Here is a 19,781-nt window from a genome sequence, read left to right on the forward strand (position 1 = left end):
TCTAAGCCTTTGGGTGACAGGAGCAGTAGCGGTAACAAAGGAGCATCAGCACTGCGCTGAAAGACTGATTTGTTTCTTTGTTTTTTTTTCCAGCTAAAGTTGTGGATTTTGCAAAGCTCATGTCGGCACTGCCCCCGAAGTCGGACGCAACGTCTGTCGTGCGGTTTCTGCAGCAGGTGGCGCTGCTCGTGCAAGGCTGTTGGGTGGTCAAGAGGTGAGAGGGAAGGCAATTGAGAAGTTGCTTCTGAAGACTTTCACGTGGGTGTCTTTATTTTTAGAGCAGAGCTCTTAATGGCCCGTTCCTGCGGCGAGCAGCAGCATAACTGAGCGAATGAGCACAACAGTGAAAGATGAAAGAGTGAACGCGAAGTGGCAGATGAAAGACGCGAGCGGGGATGGTGGAGACGATTGAGAGCATCCTTCAGTGACGTGTGTGGGAAACTGGTGTTGTGTGGACCCGCCCGACCGCTCGATGCCTACTCGTATCTGGTCTTGGCTAGACCGCTCGTTTCGTACTGTCGTCTGCTCGCGTCAGCTGTTCCTTGTGCTTGTTCTGATTATCATTGTTTGCGATTGTTTTGTAATGTGATTGTATGCACGACGCAAATCGTGTAGTGCTTTCTAGAAGCCAAGCGGTACCAGCGATTACACTGGAGCTTTCAACGGGTCATGCATAAAAGCTGACACGCTTGACCCGCAGATCAGATTTTCGACGAACACCGACTCTGCTACATGTCTCTCTTAAATTCTTTGCCTCAATATGTAGCGAAATGAAAACACGTATAGAGCTGTGCTAAAATTTTGCATTAGGTACTATCGTAATCGTCGGGGAATTTTTTATTTCTGTTTTTAATGGGTTTTTTAAACCTCGAGTCTAGTAAGCACTGTGAATGACGAGAAGTTAAGTAATGTCTTCTCCGTCATCACTGATTGGACAGGACATCTTGAGATGTCATCCATGCCGTGGCGGATGTGCATCCGCAGTTCGCCGCACTAAGAGAGACTCGGTGGGGTGTGTTCTGCGTTGCTCTGAATTGGCATGCCGTGTAACACTATCGATGTGGTTTCATATGGAATGGCCCATGAATCAGCGAAGGATGACGTAGCATGTGAAGCGGCTCTAGCCAAAGGACAGTTGAACAAAAAAAAGAAGGTTCACCTACTTCGACAATCATCTTTAGTGGTTTCTGCATAACTTATTTAATAATTTAAAAAAACTCTGTCCAGTTCTTAATCTTTCTTTCTTTCTTTCTTTTTCACACTGGAGCATGTTCAGTGATGCTTTTAAATGCAAAAGCCAGCTACATTCCAGACGACCCACTACACAGCATTTGGATTTATAACTCCAATAAAAATTTCTTTTCGAGCGACACATAAAGGAAACGCTGAATTCATTTATACATGAAATATTCATCCAAACTTCCAAGCATAAAATATTCTTTTAAAGGAGCCTCGACACACAGAGTGCTGGTTATATCCGAATTTTGTTTTTTACGTGTGGCTTCACGGCAGGGTGGCGTGCGCTGCCGTGAAGCCACACCTAAAGGCAGAGAAGGTGGGGCTGGCTTCGTAGCTAAGGATTCGGGGGGAAAAAAAGTAGTAATCTTATATTCAGATAAATACTGTACGTTGCAACAAGTGGCTGAAATTTGCAATAAACAACCGAAGTCGCACAAGCCAGGCGCTGCACAAGCATACTGGGAGAAAATGTGTTGGGCGAAGCACCCGAAGAAGCATGCAGCGGTTAAAAACCTAACGGGAACCACGCGCACTGGGCCAAATCCGCCAAGCGCAGGGCTACATTTATTTTTGGGGTCGGCAAGGATCTTACGTGCGTTGCACGATCGGCGGTTCTCTTTAGTCAGCTTTGCTAATAATAGACTCGCATTATGTGGGGAAGGACATCAAGGGTGGAAAGGGAACACTGTACATGACCCTTAATTATACACATGTGCATGTGCCATCCCTGGTCACAGTACTTGCACCAGGACATCTAATAACTGAACTAGCAGCTATTAAGAGGAAGCTTTAGCTCTGGTGCTCCTATCTAAATACATGTAAAAGTAGAATTCGTTTTTCTCGGCAACTAATGCACCGAACTTGACGGGGTTTGTTGCATTTAAAAGAAAAACTTAAAATCTAGTGACTGTTGGTTTTGAATTTTTGATTTAGGTCGTCAATGTTTTATAAAAAATTGGCAAAAATTGCAAATTTTTAGAAAACGAAACTATCAAGTTTACAACTCCGTAACTCAGCAAGAAAAGATGATATCACAATTCTGTGAATAGTACCTAATAGCACATCTAAAGCGGACAAATTTCACATCTTACACATGAATCTCAAAAAATTTATTATTATGTAATTACAACTTTTGCAGAACCCTCGTAAACAACGTAACAAACTCACGAAGGATGTAAAATGACATATGAAATTTGTCCGCTTTGAATGATCTAATGGATGCCGTTTACAGAACCGTAATATCTGTTCTTGATGCAGAGCTATTAGTTTGTAAACTTCGTGCTTCTATTTTTTTCAAACTTCTGAATTTTTGAAAATCTTTTTAACAAAATTCGAGCCCTAAATCAAAATTCCGCTTCGAACAGTCACTAGAATTTAACTTTCTCTTTCAAGTGCAACAAATGTCATTAAAATCGGTACAGGGGTTATCTCAGAAAAACGTTTTTGCTTTTTTACATGTATTTGAATAGGCCGCGTTGGAGCTGGGCCCAAGCTAAAGCTTCCTCTTAAGAGCTGTTACGTTCTATTTCACATTCCTTTGAAAAAAAGCATGAAGATTCTGCTGTACTGCAGCAGAGGTGTTTTTTTCTCTTAGCTATCTTTTTAACTAGCTTGCTATGACTGTTTTGCATACCAGTAGCGTGGTCTGTGTGTAAGCAGTTTATTGTAAGTAAAAAAAAAAAGGTTATAGTAATACTTCTATTTTCGCATGCTGCAGTGATGTCCTCTATCCAAAGGATAGCTTCAGCGCTAAGACAGGCGTTCCAGCTGACACGATGTGCCGAGCACGTGACTTTTTGGTGAGTTGGCACATGTATTTTTTACAGTTACATTGTTGGTTGAACAAGTTGTGTGATGATATTGGGAACGTTGAAAACTTTCATCACTGCCTCTTCTGGAGCATTTCATTGTCAAATGAGTGGGTAGGAGTAAGATGGGAAAATGGGGAAGAAACACATGTGCATATAATGATGAGCATTTAACGTTTACAATTTTGAATTGCTGACTAATATAACGGACATGACAAAAACACAGGTTAAATGTACACCCTTGTTCAAAAGTGGGCAGACCAAGGGTTCTGTGAAAAGTGAATATTGTCAATGCCTTGGCATGTAACCTGAAAGTGAAGGATGCAGTTCAGGCTTGGCATACCAAACACTGCAGTGCATTTGTCCATTTCAAATTGTTGGTCGGTGTTGCTGAGAAATTCAGTTTTTATGTTGGAGCTGTGTTCCGTATACTTGTGCTCAAAAGGGGGTAGTACCGAAGGATGATGTGCAGTTGAAGAAAATGATGTTGCATACAGACCTCGATATAACAAACTTCAATGTAACGAAATTCTCTGTATAACAAAGTATTTAACTTTTTTTAGTTTGTTCATAGAACACCATGTATTTAAGACCTCATAATGAAGTGTGTTCATACACGATTTCAATATAACGAAATTTCACTGGTGCTGTGAAAGCATGCTGAGACAATAAATAGAAACTTCCGAGGACGCAAATGGTCAAATAGTTGAATTACAAGCCCCCGCCTGCGAGCGCACCTCTGAAATCGTGCACCACGGGATGAAGAGCGACCTTTGATGTGGAGCAGAATCATGTTACGAATAAAATCCAAGTGCAGTAAGATCCTATCGCACACCATGCGATCGCTGTATTCTTTGGGTGGCAGTGAAAGCTGGAGATGGTAAGCCGAGAAGAATGGTGGCTTCCTGCACGAGCAAGAGGAATGTAGAAGTGGAGCGAGCCCGTGGTAATGCACTAAAGTGCACGCGAGGGTGGGAGGGAGGGGCTTGATTTTTATTGTGTGCCACTTCCTGAAGAGAGAGGTAAAGTTATTTTAGAGCATATGTTTTACCAGTTAATTTCAAGTTTGCTTCGGGCACTTTTTCAGATGTTCCTCTTCACTCAGTCGAGGTTTGTCACACAGGCCAAGTTTGCCGACACTGTGAGGGTGAGTATTACTTTTCTTTTAATCATTATTTTTCTTATCCTTATGCTTTTTGTGATCTCGCCATGCATCTATACTCCGTTTCTTACTTGGCAGGCAACAGTATCGAAGCTATGTAAGTACTAGTATGGCTGTAGAAATCTCACTCTGCGCATTTTGTTGTGCAGTTGTCTGGGATCAGCGATGCTGTCTACAGAATAAGTACTTGATGGGTCACAACCACAACTTGTGGGCGTAAGGTCATGTCGGGTCACGCATTGTTTATGAGCCTTCGGGCTGCTTGTGCGTGACGCACATGTTTTGTTTGTGAATGCGTCATTGTCAAGGGTAATATCAATTAGTTCAAAGAATCAAATAGAATTAAATAATTTGATTTTAAAGAATTAGAGTCCGTCATATAATGCAGTGCAATCATCTTTTTATTATCAGTGCTTGAGTTCTAGTGGCACAGTTATAACGAGGAATTATGACTTCGTCGGGCCAGCATTACTAGAAATTCCCAGTAGAGTCTCAGATTGTATCCTACATATACCTGAATTTCTCATTTGATAAAGCTGTGTTGTTAGTATTATTCACGCCTTAGACGTTTTTGAGCATTAATCTATCACTTCAGCTTGATATAATATTTGCCTTTAGTGTCTCTTTAAGACGAAGCTTTAGCTCGAGAGCTCCTATGTAAATATCTGGGAATAGAGAAGTCATTTTTCTCAACAGTGACTGCAGTGATTTTAAGGAAATTTGTTGCATTTAAAGAAAAAGTAAAAGCCTAGTACTAGGAAGTGAATTTTCAATTTGTGTTGTAAATGATTTCAGAAATATTCTTGAAAGCTTGCCATTACCGTTACATTGAGTTATATGATGAATGCCTGCACTTTTCCTTATGCGCGATACACTGCTGTTTTATTCACAAATGCATGCAGTGGTAGAAGTGTCTAGCCATTATGGCATTCCCTGCTTTGAATGGAATTGACTATATAGAATTCTTTGTTGCATTGTTGTTGCAATTGCCAATTATTCCGATTAACTTAGTCTTGTTAGCCTTCCGTGAGAGCAGTTGCATACATATTAGAATTCGGCTCATAAAACTGTTAAGGTTGTATGGTTTCATTAGGTATAGTGAAAAGGTAAATAAAGAGAACAGGTTCGGAACTCATGCCCCTTTTGACGTTCTGAATTATCTTTTGAATTTTAATTTCTCTGTTCTTTCTTTCTGGAGCTAGCCCTAAGTAGCCTATTGCATTCCAGTAGGCGAGGGCATAGCTTTTTGAAAACATTGTTCGAAACAAAAAGAGCCCAAAAATTTTGTCCAAAGAATCTATTTAAAAGTTTAGTCGCATTTCACCATAGTAAAACGCACATTTTGTAGAGGTACATTTGTACTCTTTTTCTTTTCTTTCAAAGGAAACTGAACCTGTTTAAAATGTTAAACGAGGATTGCCAAAACCAATTGTCAAAGTTCATTACAATGCTTCCTTTCATTAGGAATTGATGGTGACAACTCCAGGGTTGGAGTTGTTGTCTCCGATGAGAGTTCAATGGGTTCTCGTTTTCCAATTTCAGCTCCCTGTGATAGACGTCAAAACACTTCTAGAGGAGATGGCGAAGCCAACGCCAGACGGCTGGGAGTTTATGCTGCCTTATGATCGAGATTTCATAGCAAAGTAAGTTAAGCTGAAATTCACGGGCTCGTTCACGAGCATTGACAGCTGAGCGTGCAAGGCAAAATTATACATTTGTAATGAGCAGTGGTCGAGCAAGGAATGTTGCTGGTGCGAGCTTTTCGACAAGAAATGACGTCTCCATCAGTGCAGCAACCCTTTGTTGAAACCATGGCTCTAAGGACATTCCTTTTCCGAGTACGGTTATTCACTTGAAACCCTCAATTTTTGTCTCGTTTGGAAAATTGTGCCAATTTCACATCAAGTGCAGACGGTGGAAACGAATGTGCATTAGCTTGCTCTAACTTGTCGCGTTGCATTCCGTGAGCACTGCACTGAACTGTTGCATCTTGTGTAGCAAGTGAGCTGTAAAAGTGCTCAATACTTACAAGAAGCTTCGACAGTGACTGAAGGTTTTTGCTTTGTCCGCATGCTTTCTGCATACATACTAGCATTGACGCCATTTCCTGTAATTGAAGTACTGCTAATTGCAGCTGGCTTTTTGTGTTTGCAGGTATCCAGATGTGGTCCAGAGGCAGAAGATGCTCTGGGATGCCAAGCAGCAGTTCCTTTCAAAGTCATTCCGGCTTTCGCGCCAGGAGGCCCAAGGTGAGCTCCTTAAACTGAACCTTCCTTTGGAAACCCTCTCCAACTTTTCTGACCATGGCTGCTGTTGCAGTGCTACTAAATAGCCCATACCTAAAAAAAGAAGAATTATGTGCCCAATGGTGCGGTTGAACCTCAGTACTCGAGCGCGGCAGCCCTGTGCTCTAACCATTAGGTCGCAATTGCATGTACACTTTTATTGTGCCGATGCCAACAATCTATTTAATGTGATTGTCACATGTGTCGCATTGCGCAGCATGGGTGCACGAGAAAAAATTCCTGGGCACTGGTTTCTTTCACATCAGAGATGCAGGAATGAAATGGGTAAATTTAGAGCATTTGATTAACCGCTTCGCTTCACGTAATTCCGAGATGTGCGTTGGATCTGCATAATTTTTTTTCGGTCTTTGTGCGCCCTACACTTTCAAACCGCTTGCTGCAGAACTTGGTGCTTACAATTAATTTGTTTCTTACTTGATCTTATTGTGTTGTTCTGGAGTAGAATAGGCTCTGCAAGCAGGTTATTCCACGCAACTAGAAGACTGCTGTTAGAGTGGCGATGCTAACACTAAAAGTGGCAGAGAGGAATGTGTTGACGCATGCTGTTCAGTTGTCTCAATGCTCGAGGTGCAGGTTGAGGTCGTAGTTTCACCTGAGGGGTCCCCATTGTATGCCGGAATGCATGGTGATAAGAAAACGCTTTGACAGAGCATGACGTCAGGAAGTTCACGTTTTCGCAATGCGACCCTCTCTGAGACTGTTATATTTCTGCTTTCGCTTGAGGATCCTTGGGAAATGCAAACACCGCGGGCTGAGCCCTGGTAACAGCACGCCAGATATGGCTTGGTCCTTCGGAGGTTTGAATGCCATTTGGCGCCGCTTTCTCCAGCCCAAGCCGCTCGCTTTCTGCTTGCCGCATTTGATGCTTTTAGTTCTCGGCGTCGATGCTTCAAAACATTGTTGCTGTCACAACAGCAACGCTAGCTCTGGAGCGCCCACAAGACTAGCTCCGTGTTTGAACATCCAAGCGCATTTCCAAGCGGCGCAATAGACACTGAACCCAGCACAGTGATACGGTGTGACAAGAAACCACTGCTTGCCATTCTGTGCTCGGGTGCTTTTTCCATGGTTCGGCCTTTTGATCTTTTTTTTGTGACTATGCTTCAAAATTCTCAAGCGATGGTCTCACCCTGCTTTTTTTTCTTTCCTCTGAACTGGAACATCTCAATTCAAATTAAGTTCTGGTGTTTTACGTGCCGAAACCATGATATGATTACAACGCATGCCGTAGCGGGGGCTCCAGATTTACTTTGGCCACCTGGGATTTACTTTGGCCACCTACAGAAATTTAACTACACGAGAGTTTTCCGTTTTGCCTCCATTGAAACGTGACTGCCGCAGCCGGGATTAAACATGTGAATAAACTCAGCAGCACTACATCATTGCCACTGGGCTAGTGAGGAAAGTCATAAATGTCTTATAAGAGCAATAAACACATTAATTTGGGTCATGTGCTTGCTATACAACATAATGCAGCTGTTGATAGGTGTATTCACTGCATTCAAAAAAAAAAAAAATTTGATACTGTAGCCTCTTCATTGGAGATGTTCAATAGCGTGCAGGTAGATTAGCTATAACCGGTGGACACACGACACTCGTCTCTTGTGCAGACACGTTGATGCAATCGCCGCCAGCCGGCACGAAAGGTCGGCAGCAGAAGAGACGAGCGCGGTCGCGCAATGACTCGACGGCCAGCGACGGCAGCGGTTCAGACAGTGGCTTGATGACCAACGGCCAGGACGTGCTGTCTAAAGCCAGCGGTTCCGTGTTGTCAAAGGCTGCCGGTCCTGCCACAAAGGTATGCTGAGTATTCCTTTTAGATGCGAATTGTCCTCACTTCGCTTGTTGCTTCATTGTTGCTAGAATTATCTTGGATAACGTGCAACACTAGCCATTCTTGCAGCTGGCAGCAGTTCTTTCTTTCTTTTCCTTTTTTTTTTCTCACAGAAATGTTACGCACTTATTCACCTGTAACACCGGAGTGTAATGATTTTGCTTGCTGGTTAATAATTGACACTGATTTACTACTGATGATTCTTCCTTTCCTTCCCCTCCTCGTCCTTTCTGTAGTTTTTCTATAAGTGCTGTACAATTTGTAGTGATATGATTTGCGAGTTCTAATGATCACAATTGATTTATTACTCCCTTATGCAATACCCTTTTGAGCCTGTAAGGTATTTAGAAAAGAAAAAAAGAAAGAAAAAAAATGTTGAGATGAAACATTGAGTGCATTTCCGTGTTTCAAACATAGCATTTAAGAGTAAGCTTTGGCTGGGGGCTATGCTTTCACTGTTAAAGTAGATGGAACACACAGAAATGTTCTTACAAAACAAGCACTGAACTGATTTGAATGAAATTTGTTGTGTTTGAGCTAACTAAACAGTTAAAAGTAGCGCTTGTGTTCGCCTTCTCGACCTGTGTGTGTGTCCTTTTTTTTCCCCCCACTAATATCTTTCAAATGCCATATGGGGATTCTCTGAAATACGCAGACGGCGTGAAAGGCACAGATACGGAAGTGTGTCAAGCAATTTAGGTTGTCACAGTTCACATGTTGTGTGTGGCATGTTTGCTTTATTTTCCTCAAGTCCTTGTAAGAATATGGGGGCGTAGGCAAAAAAACCTGTTTCCTGTAGTATTCTGAATAAACAGCACAAAAATGGGACACAGAAGGCAACAAGCAGACACAACGTAGTGCTAAGCTGACAACCATAGCATTGTTGCTTGTCCACTTCGCACATATGCAAAATGAAGCACGCACTCTGTAAGAAAGAAGGGGCCATGCTGCACCATCCAACAGTTGCCTAGTGACAATATCAGAGAACAAGGTATATATATACCAGCTCTTTCTCATGCAAGCTCTCAATAGTAGCTCCTAGAATTTGACTTATTCAAGTGCGACAGGTTTCATCTGCGTTGGTTCAGTGTTTGCCATAGGTATGGGAGTATTTTTTGTTTCACATGATACATGTGACTCATAAGTTATTAGGGTACATAGCAACCTTTCAAAAGAAAGCTTTTAAATTTGTCTGAAGGCTACAATTTCCTATCGTAAAGACCAGGTGGTTGTAGCATCTAAGATGGTTGAACTACAAAACAGCAAAAAGACTGATTTTTATGCCCAAGGAAGCCGTCATGATATATGTTTCACGTTAGGAGTCAGAACTACGGATTGGAAGGCCGACCTCGAAAAAGACACTTTATACTGGCAAAATAAAGCACCAGTAATCTAAGCTAAGCAAAGCTGTAGACGTGATGCACCTTCTAGTGAAAAATTAATGAGCACTAAGTACTCCCAAAGGCATGTATTACCTCCTCAACCAAAATTTTATAGACGCAGTACTTTTGTTTACCACCTTTGTGGCCAATGGAGTACATATTCTGTAATCTGATGTTTTGGTGTTGGAAAAACGACTGTGACGGCTGACCTGCTTAAGGTGTAAACAAAATTCTTTTCACTGAATAATCTTAGACAGATCATTTTGAAATTTTTTTTCTGTAACTGTTACTAATAAAGACTTGAAGCACTTCAAAGTGTACTAATGATGGAATATGTCAACCAGCCTGCTCTGAAACCTTGCTTGATCTTTTAGAGAAACAGTGTTTTCAAGGGTTGTGACATAAATTACGTTGATTACTCTTTCAGTTAAGCAAAGCGTCGAGGTCATCCACCACATCATCAGCAAAGGCAGCTCACTGACAAGTAATAGCCGCTCATCACGCAGCTTGCACAAAGCACTCATGGTTTGCACCAACAAACGGTTAGTAATTCCACTACTTGCCTTTCCTTTAACCAGCACCTTGTGTTAAACGTTATCATTTTCAGCTTTATTTTATTTGGTGAACATGGGTAGCTAATACAATAAAAGCTCAGTATAATGGATGCTGATAGTATCATGAGTGGCTGGATGCAGTTATCGTGTTTACCCAATTATTACATGCACCCAATTTTCAAAGGCCTAAAGTAAGAAAAAATCAAAGTATACCTGGTGTAACGTGCCCCCGCTTCATAAAAGAAAATGTATAGCATGCCCACCACGTAGGTGATCAGAAAAAATGAAACATGCCGAATTCACTGTCACAAACAGATTTTTTTTTTTTTCAACGAGCTTTCATGCTGATAGGAGTGTGCCGTCATCACCACTTCCACTGCGTTGGCTGCAGATACATACCAGGCAGCCAGGGCAGTATTCTCGAGCGATCACTTCTAGAAGTACTACTACATATCGCTTTCACGAGACACTGCAGCGGACTCGTTGGAGTATGCGTCCGACAGCGTTCCTGGCACTGTACGTAGATAACGAGCTTGACATAGCGCTATAGACTCTGGCGTCTGATTATGCCAGTGCATCCGCTGCTGAATCGTGCAAAATCTCACAAAAGTGGTAGTATATATTTGCGTTATAGCGTGTATATTTTCGTGGTAGTATTATTTGCGTTTGGTAACGTTAAGGGATAAGAAAAGAGCAGATAGGGTGGGGGAACAAACGTGAGTTAATGACATCTTAGTTGAAATCAAGAAAAAGAAATGGGCATGGGCAGGACATGTAATGAGGAGGGAAGATAACCGATGGTCATCAAGGGTTATGGACTGAATTCCAAGGGAAGCGTAGCAGGGGGCGGCAGAAAGTTTGGTGGGCGGATGAGATTAACAAGTTCGCAGGGACGACATGGCCACAATTAGTACATGACTGGGGTTGTTGGACAAGTATGGGAGAGGCCTTTGCCCTGCAGTGGGCGTAACCAGGCTGTTGATGATGATGATGATATTTGCGAAAATGATTGGCTGATAATATTGCTCTAGGTTGTAGTCGAGCACAAAATTAACAAACAGCAACCTTCACAAAAACGTGCTGTGTTGCCAATTTAAGATGGCTGTGACACTGTCTCTGACGGTGTGGCCTAAAGGCTGCTCTAGAACTACACCATTGTCAGCTCTGCAGCTTTGCCGAGTTTGATTAATTGGTATATACTGCTCATTTATAATATATAGAGTGAAATTTCGTTGCAGTTGGCATTTAATATCAAAGATGAAGCAATGGTTTGGCTTGGAAAATTCTTGCTTTAAGATGATATTAGCACTACCATTTCGAAAGGTTTTCCTTTGGCAGATTCCCCCCTTCAGGTGCCAGATAATTCTATCCATTGAAGATTTAGTTTCACCACAGCATCATAACGTGTATAGCATGCAGCTTGATAACTGTTCATAAATTTCAAATCGTCACTGTATTTCGTCAAGTTTACGCAATGTGGTCTTTGTGCAAGAGCTCTCGACAGAAATGTCAGACGCGAGAACGTCATTTATTATTTAACGTCTAGGATACTTGGAGGAGCACCTATCCAACTGCTTAAACATAATGCCAGATATAAAACATTGCAAAAAACAATGAAAGAAATGAATCCACTACATGGCGACACACCGACACCGAGATCAAGAACCCAACCATTTACGTTCCAACTCGTCTTATTAAAACAGTTTACACATGTTTATTCAACTTGTAACACATACATTCAGAAGTGTTACAAGATATATGCAACAAGTTTTAAGTATCATTATCTTCTTCAGTGTTCTTGCTTTTGATTCATTGTCTTACCTTAGCGTGCACAGTTACGCACGCATTGCCTCAAGGGGTTTTAGAATGTTGAAGTACTCATTCTGATATCAGCACTGCTTTACCAGTCAAAAGCAGCAGTATGTCTTATATAGAGTCAAATCTTGTTATAACGAAACTGGATATAACAAAATAATGGAATGAACAAACGATGTGAAATTTCCCTTGAAATGTCCATGTAGATTCACAGTGCAGTACAGTCAACGACAAAAGCTTACGGACCACAGGATCTCAGAAAAGGTTCAATTTGCGAGCAGCCTGTAACAGCGGCCAGTAAAACCAAACATCGCAATGTTTTTCACATGTACTGGTAGAGGCTGCAAGTGCAAACATTAGGCTGCGTTGTGAGGCTGCACATATATTCAACTTTTTCTCAGATTTCGTGTTATGTCACATTTTGTGGTCGACTGCATGTGCAATAATAGGTACAGTCAAACCTCAATTTATTGGAATCCGCGATGTAACAAACTAATTTCGCGACACGGCTTCGATTTAACAAAGTTTTCAGCCATTTCAACCATGTACTTGGGAACCTGTATGGATAGTAAATCTAGAAAAGAGCTATAAAAATGTTGGCCGAGGCAAAAGTTATTTGAAGCGCCCTCCTGCCTGAAAAGTTTGAGCGGCAAAAACGTCGCCGAAGTGCACACGCCGGGGCACGGTATGCAGGAAACACTGCTACGCCATTGGTTGCGCTGGTGAACAACTCAGAGAAACACGAGAGCTGACGATTCCTTCTGCGCAAGGGGGATGGGTAGCGAGTGAACACGTGGTAACGTGATCAAGTATGCACCAGGAGAGTGGGAAGAGGGGCAAGAACGCAGCACCTGTCAGCCTTCTCCTAGAGCTTGCATCTCTTCATGCACGGGCCCCGCGCCTTGGAAATAATGTCACCACGGCAAGTGCAGAGGCCGAGCCGAGACATTTGGTGCCTTCATGCGCCTTGGGTATCCGCGCGTCTAGCGTTGGCAGTCACGTAATCTCAAGTTTCCGAGATGCGGTGCGAAGCGTTCACTCGTGTCGTGACACCGACTTTGGTGGTCGTCAAGTGAGATCTGTTATTGTCTTTGCTATCGCCATCAGTGCTCCACCTTACTGTCGAAACCGTAACATATTTTTCTTCTTTTTTTGTTCAGGACGAATGTCCGTATCTTGTTACCCCTTTTGTTCTTTAATTTTTGGCCGCCGGCTGCTCGATCAACCATTGAGTTCAAGACTTACGGCGTCGCGGGACGCCAAAAATCTCGGATGCCGTGGGCTATGTCGATGCACTGGTCTCAGCGTGATCTGCACCGCACGTGCCGTTAAACCCCGAATTAACGAAATTTGCGATTTAACGAAGTCTTTCGCTGCTTTAGCAAAGTACAACGAAGTACAACTTTGTGATATCGAGGTTTGACTGCATAAGTAGTAGATATAACAAAGTAACTGTAGCTCCCCCTTAAACTTTGTTATAACGAGGTTTTGCTGCATTATGCGAAGAAAACGAGCAAAATGTGCATGCATTGCTTTACTGAATGCACTTTATTTTGAACCTATTTAAGGTAAGAGAAATAATCACAGTTGACAACCGCATTGCAGTTGGTTCATATGCCCCCCCTCCCCTTTTTTATTTCCAGGGCAAACTTGCATCATCAGTCTCATCTACAGCAGTGGCATATTTTCCTATTTATTCGGTGGTTTTTTTCGTTCAGCAACGAGAACCCCCGCTGTTTTCAAGAAGACCATTTCTCTGGGAAGCGCACGGTCCTAATGTGATTAGGGTCGAGCAATAAAATGAACTGTTTATTACAAGTGCCCCGCCTTTTCTTATTGATTTTGTTTTCTCATATCAGGAAATGCGTTGAAAAACGTGACATTTCCATTTCTGTTTTATAGAGAAAGTGCAAGAGGGTTAGCCAGGAAGGATGGTGGCTTGATGGACGCTGTATTTCACTTTTATAGGCAAAGCACGAGAGGGTTAGCCAAGAAGGATGGTGGCTTGACAGACGCTGTATTTTAGTTTTATAGGGAAAGCGTCTGAGGGTTAGCCAAGAGGGATGGTGGCTTGACGGATGCTGTATTTCAGTTTTATGGAGAAAGCGTGAATGGGTTAGCCAAGAATGATGGCTTGACGGGTGCTGTATTTCGGTTTTATAGGGAAAGCGCGCAAGAGTTAGCCAAGAAGGATGGTGGCTTGATGGACGCTGTATTTCACTTTTATAGGCAAAGCACGAGAGGGTTAGCCAAGAAGGATGGTGGCTTGACAGACGCTGTATTTTAGTTTTATAGGGAAAGCGTCTGAGGGTTAGCCAAGAGGGATGGTGGCTTGACGGATGCTGTATTTCAGTTTTATGGCGAAAGCGTGAATGGGTTAGCCAAGAATGATGGCTTGACGGGTGCTGTATTTCGGTTTTATAGGGAAAGCGCGCAAGAGTTAGCCAAGAAGGATGGTGGCTTGATGGATGCTGTATTTCACTTTTATAGGGAATGCACGAGAGGGTTAGCTAAGGATGGTGGCTTGATGGACGCTTTATTCCAGTTTTATAGGGAAAGCGAAAGAGGGTTAGCCAACTAGGAGGGTGGCTTGACAGACGCTGTCTTTGCGTTCGTCCAGCGTTGCGTACGAAAAGGGGGTGAAAGGAATTGATCGCGCACTAAGAGGGAGGCAGATGAGCGCGCTAACTCTGCTGTTGCTGCTCGTAGCGCAGCCGTGTACTCTCTATTTGGAATGGGATCTGCAGCGAGTACAAAGGCTACAATGGCTGGGATGGCTTCGTGTGCGCTGTGTTCTCGTGCACCTAGTTTTGGAGGCCGTGTTATCTCAAGTTTCGAAGAAGCATTGAGGCTAAAAGCAGCACGAAGGTCGATTCGCTTGCTCCTGCTACCGCACTTACTCACTCCAGCGTTCCAACAGCTAGCACCCTTGGTGCACAGAGAGATCCGTTCATGCTTGCCTGTGTACGTGACAACATGCTTGTTAATTTAGTTAGTAAGCAAATGTTTACTGCAAATTATGCAGCCGATGAAAACTGCTAACCTTGCTTAGTACAGCTGTCTAATTCTCTATCACAATCGATATGATTCGTGTTTTGGGGTGAAAGTACAACTTTGTTGCTTAAGGAAAGCAGGTGGACAAATTTTGTAATGAGAGATTAATATCAAACCGCTATCCACCTGCCATTTTTCCCCGCATCCGCTGCACCAAATTCGATGAGGTTGCAATTGAAGCTAAAACTCATTCGCTGCTGTTGTGAGCTGATTAATTCAGGCCATCAATCCCTTTGCAAGATATTTTTAGAAATCACTAAAAATCTAGAAAGACTAAAGCACTTTGTGTACATGTGTTTGTGTGGGTATACGTACATGTGTATGTATGTAATGACTAATTATTGTTGTTAGATCTCGACATTGCAAAATGAAACGAGTGCACCACACAACCTCCAATTCAGCACGGTATCACATCGAAAGTGCATATTTAAGAGTTTTTTTTTTGTATTAGCAGGCAGGAAAACGGGAGTGTGCAACTTTCTTTATTAAAAAAATCTCTTCTCAAAAATTGAACAAAGCAAATAGTTTTTGTCTCGTAAATTTATGTATTAAAGGGCCCCTCACCAGGTCTGGCCATTTTGAGCTGACAAGCGCAGAGCTTACATTGCGCGACAATGATCGTGTCTGCAAAGTATTATGTCACTGCGCGCTGCGGAAAGATCTGAAATTTCAAGCCACACGCCATTTTTCCTTCTCGCGGCAGCCGCGCTCCAAGCCGGACGGTGACGTAGTCGTGCCCCTGCTCTACGTAGTCGTGTCCGCAGTGTGACGTCGCTCGTGGTGACACGTGACTTCTAGAATTATTCAAGACATCTGTTATCTGTGCGTTCTGTTGCATGAATTGACGAATTGAAGTTTATTGAAATAATAAAACAAACGGAATGTCTGCGCGTTTTTTGTTTTGCTTCGCATCGAAGCAAGAGGGATGTACTTCTGCTTCGTCTGCTTGTTCCCAGGGTCGTGCGGTCACGTGCATTGGTACCGAAACTATGCCATTTTCTACTGTGCTCCAGCGCGTGATTATGCTCTGCGATCCGCTTGTTCTGCCTCAGTATTCGTGTAGCGCTGAATTATACCGCTAGTCATGTTTACTTGTGCACAGCGCGCAAAATCGTTCGCTGCGCGAATGGGACAACAGCTCGCGTGCGACGCCGTCGGCGGAAGTGCGTAGCGCCGAAAAAAGAAAGCGAGGGGAAAGAAAAATGAAGGCGGGGCCTGTGACGTATGCGTCACGCGATCCTCGAGGTCCTGTATGGGAGAACGCTAGGAAGGAGTTTCGCTTGCGTAGGCTAGACGGGGCGAGTGGAGAGAGCGTCTTGCTTGGCAGTGCAGCCTGACTGCTGAAATCATGGGTTCGCGGCACTGAAATATTTCTATCTCGACTATTAATGAGCCGATTTGAAAAATTTTCGCGGCAGAACGCTCGATAGAGGACACGTAACTTACAGCTTCCTGCGTTTAAACAAAATTTGCTATGGGGCCTGGTGAGGGGCACCTTAACGCTATAAAAAGAAATGTGCAGCTAGAACACTGGAATGTTTTGAGTATGTAGAAATACCTGTAGCGATACGTGTATGCGCAGTGTATGCATAGCCACGTGCGATGCAAATTGCAAACATAGCCGCGTAGGTATATGCAAGTATAGAGTGCCTGCATTTTAAAATGAAATTAATTGAAATAAGCACCTCGGAAGGAGGAAGATGAAGGCGAACCATAAATAGTTCAATTAGGCGTCAAAGAAAATACAGTCTCGGTAGAACGTGTGGTTTGTTTAGGCAGCTTTCGCGCGACAAGTTAAAGCACAGATTTATGCTTAATCTCGCACTATACGCCAGCGCAGTCGGTCCCGGTGGAAACTTGGTATTTCTGCGGCAGTTGCAGCAAGCGATTACGCGGGTGTATCTGCGAAACAATATTGTATGTACATCTCTAGGGACGTCTCTAATGTATATTCCGTTTTAACTTCCTGTTCTAAGAATTGTATGTACATCTCGGGGGACATGTCTCTAATGTATATTCCGTTTTAACTTCCCGTTCTAAGAATTGTATGTACATATCGGGGGACATGTCTCTAATGTATATTCCGTGTTAACTTCCCGTTCTAAAAAGCAACCCAAAGTTATGCGAGGGATACCCTCGTACAAAATTTAATTAATTCCTTTCTTTTTTTTTGTTTCCTGTGGTCTGCACAGTGCCATGGTTTCATTGACGATAATTATTTGCCATTTCACCCCCCTCCCCACCCCCAACCACCTTTCACAGCCCAACTGCACCCGTCTGAGCGCTGTACTCGAATTCATATTTAATCGTTAGCGTCCATTTAAGTTGTATCATCATCTCGCGTGACGGTCGATCAGATCGTTATCTTGAAAAGGGTAGAGGATCAGGTATTTTATACCTGATACCTATACTGGGCTACTGATAGACCCCTACAGCGCTGACTTCCAACGTTTATCCATGTTTGTTGGTAAAGTGTGCCCCGTGATGAATATTCACAGGGCACATGTGCAGCCTTCAGATCTGATTTAAGTGACGAATCATTGCGTTCGCACAAGATTTCTCAGCTAAATCGGATTTAAAGGTTGTGTACATATGTCTTGTCAACATGTGGCAAAAACTTATATCTCCATCCTGTTGTATGATAAGACGCTTCTTTTTTCCTCCCTTTCTTTCTGCACATGCCTCTATACATCTATGGTCCTTGCATCACCAATAAACATTGTGAGAAGTCAGCGCCGTGTGTATATGTTTTTTTTTAATTGTCCGAGTCTTCCGCACTGTGCTCATTTTGTCAAGCTCTTGACCAAAAAAAAAACCTCTTCACGGAATGGCGGGCAAGTTGATCTGGCCTTTAAACCTCTCATCTCTGCCTCGCCTTTTTTTAGTAATGATGACCCGTTGCTTCTTTAGTATTCGTAAACGACTGAACGAAGCGATTGCAGAACAAATACGTAATGCCCGATTTAAAATTGGCGCGCTGTGTCAGTCTCCGAGGCCATTAACTGCATAGCGCGTTTTCAACTGCACCGCACAGATGGCGCCACAAGACACGACGTTTCGGTTACATCCTATCTCGCAGAGTTGGGGATTTGTGACCGTCGAAGAGGAATGTAAATAACTGCCTGCCTTCCAGTTTAGTGACTGTACGTTGGGTTTGCACAAACACTCGATAGCGCACAGAAACGCGAGTGACAACACACTTCTTTTTTTCCTTGTTTTTTGACGGGTTGGTTTTCGCCGCGGTGGAACAAAATTAGAAGAGCAGCAAAAGCGAAACAAGTGCAGACGACAGCGCGCGCGATGCGCGAACTTTCCGATCTCCCGATTGGTCGACGCGTCGTGACGTCATAGTTTTATGCGGAGGAGATTGAGGCAGAGGATGAGAGCGTTGATCGAACTAACTTCCTCCCGCCTCTTCTCTCGGGAGGGATCAACAACCACCTGTGCGAGTTGGAAAGAACGGCGATTGTTGAGTTCGTCGCGGCGTAGAGACTGGCTCGCACGGCAGCGCGGAGTCCCTCAACAGCGTTGGCTTGCTCCGACCGGCCCATCCCACCAGCGGGAGAGTTCGCGGCCCCCCGCACCACCGCAGCCACCGCTCGCCGTGTTTTCTTTCTTTCTTTATTTGTATTGCATTTCCCAAAGTGAGCGAAAACGTTGTTCGCACGCATTGTGTGTCGTTCGTCCGTCGGTGGCGTCGCCCCGCCGCTCAACGTCCGGCGTTTTGTTTTGCCAAGTGCGGCGTGCTGTTGGGTTCGCCCGCGCCGGATTGCTTCGTCTGCTGCTGTTGTCGTCTGGAGCCCATGTTTGAAATCTTGTGTCGTGCTCGCTCGGCGGCCCATGTGCGGAGGGTCTTCTTCTTCTTCGTCCGAGGTTTGTGGTGAAGTAACCGGTGGTTTTCGCGGCGCGGAGTCATGGATCGCGACAAGTTTCACCGCGCCGCTCGCGACGGATACCTGGATCTTCTCCGGGAAGCCACTCGCAAGGACTGCAACACGCCCGACGAAGACGGCATGACGCCCACCATTTGGTCGGCGTACTACGGCCACCTCGACGCTCTTCGCTTGCTCGTAGGACGAGGGTCAGTAAAAAAAGTTTTATTTATTTGCTTTTGCTTTTCTTCTTATTTACGTGCGCGCTTGCTTGCATTCCCGATGCGTCTGTATTGTGTTTCCACGCCGTTGGTGCGTCAGAGCGGCCGTGCGAACGCACCGAATCGTCTGTGTCGAGCAGACGAACTTGAAAATAATTTTGTTTTTGCGTTTCGTCTGCGGCGCAGTGATCGTCTGCTTCAAGCAGACGAATATCTTTCTGGCGTTTTATCGCCTGAGAGTTTCGTCTGCAACGCGTGACCGCGTGTTCGTTGTTATCGCCGTATCGTGGTTATTGGTTATAAAGAAATGCGCTTCACGAAAGAAGACAGTTGAATATAATAGAAATTGAGAATGCATCACACCCGAGCTCGTTGGACGCACATTGTGGAGTCACTCGCAGCAGAAAACAAGGAAATATTGAACGCACGATGCGTCGTCTGGATCGTTTTTGAACAGACGTTTAGGCCGGTCATTCTTTTTGTCTACACAATGCACGTACAGCTCATTAAACGCTTACTCCATCCCCCCTTCGC

The 19,781-nt window shown here is 43.7% G+C and overlaps 2 protein-coding genes across 2 annotated transcripts in view; both read left to right on the forward strand.

The window, feature by feature from the left end:
- Positions 1-13,922, forward strand: part of LOC135913695 (DNA-directed RNA polymerase III subunit RPC5-like) — a 33,298-nt gene extending 19,376 nt beyond the window's left edge. The window contains exons 10-17 of the mRNA XM_065446278.2: positions 94-214; positions 2,957-3,038; positions 4,135-4,194; positions 5,752-5,852; positions 6,364-6,458; positions 8,126-8,313; positions 10,159-10,273; positions 13,744-13,922. Of these exons, the coding sequence (XP_065302350.2) occupies positions 94-214; positions 2,957-3,038; positions 4,135-4,194; positions 5,752-5,852; positions 6,364-6,458; positions 8,126-8,313; positions 10,159-10,212 (701 nt within the window). The 3' untranslated portion in view covers positions 10,213-10,273; positions 13,744-13,922. The remainder of the gene's footprint in view (positions 1-93; positions 215-2,956; positions 3,039-4,134; positions 4,195-5,751; positions 5,853-6,363; positions 6,459-8,125; positions 8,314-10,158; positions 10,274-13,743) is intronic.
- Positions 13,923-18,529: 4,607 nt separating this feature from the next.
- LOC135913706 (pre-mRNA splicing regulator USH1G-like) overlaps positions 18,530-19,781 on the forward strand; it is a 125,041-nt gene continuing 123,789 nt past the window's right edge. Inside the window, exon 1 of the mRNA XM_070523875.1 lies at positions 18,530-19,235. Coding sequence (XP_070379976.1) covers positions 19,069-19,235 — 167 coding nt within the window. The 5' untranslated portion in view covers positions 18,530-19,068. The remainder of the gene's footprint in view (positions 19,236-19,781) is intronic.

This window comes from Dermacentor albipictus, chromosome 8 (assembly GCF_038994185.2).
Source record: "Dermacentor albipictus isolate Rhodes 1998 colony chromosome 8, USDA_Dalb.pri_finalv2, whole genome shotgun sequence".
Lineage (NCBI taxonomy): Eukaryota > Metazoa > Arthropoda > Arachnida > Ixodida > Ixodidae > Dermacentor > Dermacentor albipictus.